This window comes from Dysidea avara, chromosome 14, assembly GCF_963678975.1.
Source record: "Dysidea avara chromosome 14, odDysAvar1.4, whole genome shotgun sequence".
Classification (NCBI taxonomy): Eukaryota; Metazoa; Porifera; class Demospongiae; order Dictyoceratida; family Dysideidae; genus Dysidea; species Dysidea avara.
The window spans coordinates 2,419,637-2,425,913 of NC_089285.1; the positions used below are offsets into that span (position 1 = coordinate 2,419,637).

Sequence of the window (6,277 nt, forward strand, 5' to 3'; positions counted from 1 at the left end):
CACTAGATAATGAAGGTAAAGATCAATGGATAGATGCAATGGATAAAGAAATTGAATCTCTTAAGACTCATGCAGTTTGGGATCTTGTAGAGCTACCAATAGGCAGTAAAACAGTAGGTAGCAAGTGGATATTTAAAACCAAAAAAAGATGTTCATGGTGAAATGGAAGTATTACATAATTTCTTAGGAGTCAAAGTTATCCAAGATGATGATATTGGCAGTGTTTGGATTGGGCAGCAACAATACAAAGAGAATATCCTAAGAAAATTTAGCATGAATGATTGTAAAGCTACTCGGACCCCTGTGAGTACGAAGTTAGTAAAAGCAGTATAGACTCTAGCGACAAGGTTGATCAAAAATTGTACCAGTCAGCAGTGGGAAGTTTGCTTTATTTATCACTTTCTACCAGGCCAGATATCAAGACACATGGTAGTGTGTCGTGCGGCCCAAGAAGCCAGTGCGCCACACCGTGAGTATATTAAAAGGAAGAAAGTAAATATGACTTTCACACCATTGTAGCTCCGTGATTCCCTATCCGATTGAAACCAAATTTGCTACAGAATTGCCAGCTTGGTAGAGGAGTCTACTTTCCAAATTTGAAGAAAATCTCCATAGCTGTTTCTGAGATACAAGCGGCCAAAGTTGGATTTTTTCTTCATTTTTTTCTTATTCTTCTAGAGTCATTAATCGATTCCCGGACGATTTTATATATGGCCACCTGTAGCAACCAAACAAACAGTTCCAAAGCCGTGATGTTTGCAGCATAGGAGGACATATGTGTTGGCACTTTACATACTAAAAATCACTCCAATTGGTTGAAGCAGGTAGGAATACGGAGCCCAAATGTCCATCCGAAAAAGCGATCAATTTCTGAACAAAAAAACTATATCCGGAGAACAGCTCATAATTCCGCCAGAAAAGAACTGATTGCCACTAAACTCTAGTATATATAGCTTTTGTCTATGTTACTGTCATGATAAAAATTTGGAGTCTGAAATGTACACTAACTGGCAGATACAACCTGCTAAAGTTCATCTACTCCAACGACCACTATTTCCAGACACTTTATATCTAGCAACTATAAGTTACTTTAATGCATCTGCAGTCAGGCCTGTACTCAGAGGGTCCGGAAGTCTGCCTTCTTAGAGAAAATGTCCACAATTTTAGTAAAAAAAAGGTTCGCAATGTCAGCAAAAGGTTCACAATTTTGGTAGCTATACAAGTCCAAATTCTCAGTAGAAAAGTCCATCAGCTGCAGTTTATTAAGTGCCTCTATAAATAAGTATAGCAAAAGCTATATATCAAGCTTAATTAAATCTCAAAATTAAATGCTCTGGGTAACTTATTCAGTAAATGCAACATCAAGATATTCTAATAAACAGTCAGTCACTCTAATAGAACAGTCACCTGTACATTTTCTTTTAAAAGCTAAATTTAACTACTTAATTCATTTACAAAAACATAGTGAGATCATCTAAACTTGAGTAAAATATAAAATTGAGGCACTGAGCCTCTCAGATCCACATGAATAACATTCACGTTTCATATTCATGTAATGTGCAATTTAATTGTCTTGAAGCGCTCTTTGGCCTACTCCACTGCCCTTGCTGATAGAGCACTTAGGCTTTCCCATCCATATTCACTGTGACACTCCAATATATTTAGACACATGCAGATGGTATAATTGCAGTAGCAGTAGAGATATTTGCCAGATGTCATCTGTATAGCTGGTCTCGAGCTTGAATTACTACCTAAAATTGTGCTATTTTCATTAAAATACCACAAGATTCCAACCTATTTTCAAACATTTCCTGGGAGTCATGCTCTCAGATGCATCTAAAGTCTGGATATGCCCTATGCAGTGCATTACCACTGAGTTGATCTAATTGTTGCAAAGTTCATATGTGATACAACAGTGCAGAGTTCACTGAACAGAGAAGTCGATTGTAAGTGCCTGACCTATTTCCACATGCATGATTGTGTAACCAAATACATCAACCAAATACTTCTTTAGAAATGATACAAAGAACATCATTTTTATCCATCAGGAATAGATTTAGTACTGCCAAAGGCCTTTGTGCAACAAATGCTAGACACTGCTGCAAAATGCATCTCAGTATCTCAAAGAATAATATGGCATAGTGAGTGAGTAGCTGTAATATAGTCTTTCCAGACCTGAGCAGCGTTAAGCTATCTGTATTTAGTTGACATACATATCAGGCCTGTACGCAGAGAATTTAAAACGGGGGTTCTAGTTTGACCTAGTAGGCGATCCTAGACGCGGAGGTCTGGGGGCATAGACCCCAGACGCTGACAAACCTGTGATATTTTAACATTAAAAATATGCCTAAATGAAGGTTTCTGCAAACAATGGCTCAATCTTTGTTCAGTTTGAGAGCATCGCATGTAGTTGTTTAATCTGCGGAGAGCAGAGGCAGAACGTTCACATGAACACGATGTTAATGGCAACATTACAAAAAGTTTTAGCAAGGTAAATATGTTTGGAAAGCTGCCAGGTTCTTTTAGTGTACTTGAAAGAGTTTGAGGTCTGTCTGCAAAAGACATAGCAAGCCATTTCAATTTCCAGCGATGTAACTCTTCATCTATAACATCAGGATTTTGCAAGTCATCCTTATAAAAATTCACAGCTTCTCTGATATTGCAGGTGGCTAACTCTTCTGTAATATTGGTAGGAATCAATCTCTGAATTCCAGCTGCCTGTTTCATATGTGCGTCAAACCTATATGACAGATTACTGATTAGATGATCGAGGAAGGGAATGATCACTACTTTTTTGAAGTAATCCTCTATGGAAGTAAACTGTGTATTTGCTCGGTGACTTTGTCTTTGACTTACTCGTGGCATAGTTATGGCAATGTTTGATTTTGCTGCAATTCTGCTACTGTGCTCGAATATTCTATGAGTATACTCATCTGCTTTTTCCCTCAAAGAGTTTAGGTTTCTGGATGCTTCTTCAACGTGTGCAACTCCAGATACAATATCTTGATTTTTCCCTTGAAGCTTTACTGCTACTTCTTTCAAGTAGTAAAGGGAACGTTGCAATGGTACCAAGCAGAAAATAAATTCAAACAATTTCAAGATCTTAAGGTAAGCCATGGCATTTCTTTTATCATCAGCAGCCCAATTGTCATTAAACAATTCAAAATTGTCATCACCGTATATAATGACCTCACACATGTGAAGCAAGAAAGGGTGACTTAAAGCAAATCTCTCCCAGCCATCAATATTCTCTACCCAGCGAGTTATACAGACATTCAGCAGTGGAAAACGTGACTGAACAGCCCCACACTGAATTCCTTTATGATATACTGCTTTCAAGAGCTCTTCTCGCTTGGGAGAAGACTTGATCCATATTGTAATTCCCTTTACTTGGCTAATGCAGTTTTGTATTGGCGAAACAGAGCAAGAATTTATGATTGCAAGATTCAGTGAATGACCAGCACAATGAGTATATAAAGCTTTGCTCTGAATTTCTCGGATTTTTTTTTGAACACCTGATCGTTCTCCGGCCATAGTTGATGCTCCATCATAACCTTGACCTCGCAGTTCATTCAGTGAAAGTCCAGCCCCCAACAGCATTCCTTTGATCGCATTTGCAATATCTTTTGCTCTAACCCTCTCTAATTTCGCATAACCTATAAAATCCTCCCTGATTTCAAAATTGCCATCAACAAACCTAACAAAAATTGGTAGGTGTTCTGTATTATGAGAAGACACTTCATCAGCAAGCACAGAATAAAATTCAGCTTTTTTAACTTCTTCAATAATGTTGGCCTGTATTATATCAATCCCTATAACATCAATGATATCATTTTGTGATCTTGGGGATATGTACGTTGCATTTCTAGCTTGTGGATGTTGCAAATGAGCCTTTAGTATTTCATCATGCTCCGCGTAGTCTTTCAATAGCGCCAAAAAATTCCCGGGATTTTTTGATGAGTTTATGTCTTCTTTGTCCCCGCGAAATGCCAAGCCTTGCTTTCCCAAAAAAAGGACAGCACGGACAATTTGTTGGAGAATATGTTTATTCTGAATTATGCGAGTTTGTAGCCGAGTGTCACTGATAATGTCAATTCGACATGATGTTGGATTGACAATGGAATCCTTCAGAGCATCAGCAGCCTGCATACAGTCACTATGGTAAACAAGATGGGAGTGCTTTGTGAGAGTATTACTGATTTTGACCCAATTGTTAAATGGTTTATTTACAAGAATTCCTTTGTCATGTCGACTATTTGATGACAGGAGTATAGCACGAGGACCACAAAACACACCATCTAACTTTGTACTATAACGTAACCATGGATACTTGTTCATCCAAGCTATTTTAAACTTGCGATTGCATCCATGTGAGAAAGTAGAAGGTAGAACTCGTGGTGGTGGATTGTGCTTAAAAATATAGGAATACTTTTCAGAATTTGATAAACTGTTGAGTGTGTGGCATTTTTCGTCTATTGACTTCGTTGGTGCTAGCAAACCACCAATATCTGTGCATGTCTCTGGAGGTAATTCAGAGGTATGACATTGCCTTAGTGGCTCTGCTATTGCAGCGGTACAGCCCTCCGTCACGGCAACATTGTGGACTGTTGATTGAGCTTCTGCTTCACCACTAGTATCTGGTTCTTCATCACTAATCACGAAGAGAGAATCGATTTCATCGGGCTCATTGTTACCGATATCATTATCACTATTATCACTACCTAGGGAAGACTGTGATGATGATGATTACAATATTTCAATTGCAGGTTGGACATCATCACCCTCGGCAAGCTGGGAACTGTCAGATTGTATGTCTACAAATGAATGCATATCAATGATAGCAGCAACTCCATAACATTTTATCACTAAGTTATAGAATAGTTATGTGCAAAATTACAGCAATATAGCTACATACACAGCTGCTGTATGTATAGCTGCTATGCAGCTGGCCGGCAGTACTAGCTGTACAATGGCTTACCTTGATTTCCTTCATTTTCCACTGATTTCTTTGTAGTAGGAAAGTAGCTTCTTATATCAGAATCATTATTGCGAATCCGCTTCATGAAGGCACTTATATACGTGTATCGCAACCACCACGTGCAGGTCATTAAAACTCTTAATTGATTAAACACCAAAAGATATATTTATAATAATTATATTCGTGCGCGATGGATTATGGCTTCCACTTCGATCGTGGCATCTCGCGTGGCATCGTGGCGAGACGTTCCAAACCGTTCACTAGTTGCCACGTATTACACTCACCCCATAATTATGTACATTTTTCTGAATAATATTAGCTAATCATTAACTAACTAGGCCTGAGTCAAATATGCTTAAAATTTTGCCCAAACTGCTCTCAGGAATTTCCCAAATTTAAGCTTCACTTGCTACCATCTTGCCTCGTAGGTTAACAGCATTTCTTTGTAATCACGAATGCTCTTTTAGAGTTTTTCACTACAAAGTGACAGTTCGAATAGAGAGTGTTGATCTAAGGAGCCATTTACATTTGATTGCAGTAATCCTCGGTTACATACAACAGCAGAAAGGTGTTAATTAAACACTTGCGTGGGCCAGCGTTTGAATTGTAAAAGAATATGAAGGTATACTAATTTCTCAGTGCAAAGACTGGAAGGGGGGAGGGTAAGTTAGCTAACACTTCGAGGGTTGTAAGTTTAACCTTTAGAGTTGAAGTCATCAGTTTGCAATATGTACAAGCCCAAGGCAAGGACTATTCCCTATGCTCAAAGTCAGTATTTTTGACCACAACTAGCAGTCTCTACTTCTAGTCCTTGGATGCTGGAGGTTAGTAGATAATATGACAAAAGAAACTTATTACTGCTCTATCATTAAGTACGGTAGTACTTAATGGTAGGGATCGTCAAGGTTCACGATTTCCCGCCAAAAAATTATGCACCAAAAGCAGACTTGCAAAACCATCTCGGCGATTCAGCAGTATTGTATTACAAAAGTGAAGCAATATTTCGCCTTCAAAACGACACGAAATGCATCCTATGAGTTTCCACGAATTTTTAAAAAAATTCTATCTGATCAAATTTTCTAGTGACCGACTCCCTAACTGATGCCTTCAGCCAGGCCTAGCGGGAAGATGGCAACAGGTACAGTCCTACTTCTTACATGAAAACGGCTCGCTTTGCCTATAGATTAAACCTTTCCTACACCGATAGAAATACAATCCTTGCGCTAGGGTCTTACCTTTCATCGTTCTTTAATGTCGCCATCGTCCTGGATTCACTACAGGTAGTGTTAATAACTCCAC

General features: G+C 38.6%; 1 protein-coding gene across 1 annotated transcript; it reads right to left on the reverse strand.

The window, feature by feature from the left end:
- Positions 1 to 2,274: 2,274 nt before the first annotated feature.
- LOC136243956 (52 kDa repressor of the inhibitor of the protein kinase-like) lies at positions 2,275 to 5,108 on the reverse strand. The gene is made up of 2 exons (XM_066035495.1): positions 4,979 to 5,108; positions 2,275 to 4,721 (listed from the first exon to the last, which is right to left on the reverse strand). The coding sequence occupies exons 1-2, from the start codon at positions 5,106 to 5,108 to the stop codon at positions 2,275 to 2,277; spliced, it is 2,577 nt and encodes an 858-aa protein (XP_065891567.1).
- Positions 5,109 to 6,277: the final 1,169 nt, after the last annotated feature.

Bases quoted from the DNA above. Each gene is read 5' to 3' on its own strand.
- LOC136243956 (XM_066035495.1), bottom strand. From the start codon at position 5,108: ATGACCTGCACGTGGTGGTTGCGATACACGTATATAAGTGCCTTCATG. The intron at 4,722-4,978 runs GTAAGCCATTGT...AGTCTTCCCTAG, and splicing joins GGAAAATGAAGGAAATCAAG to GTAGTGATAATAGTGATAAT.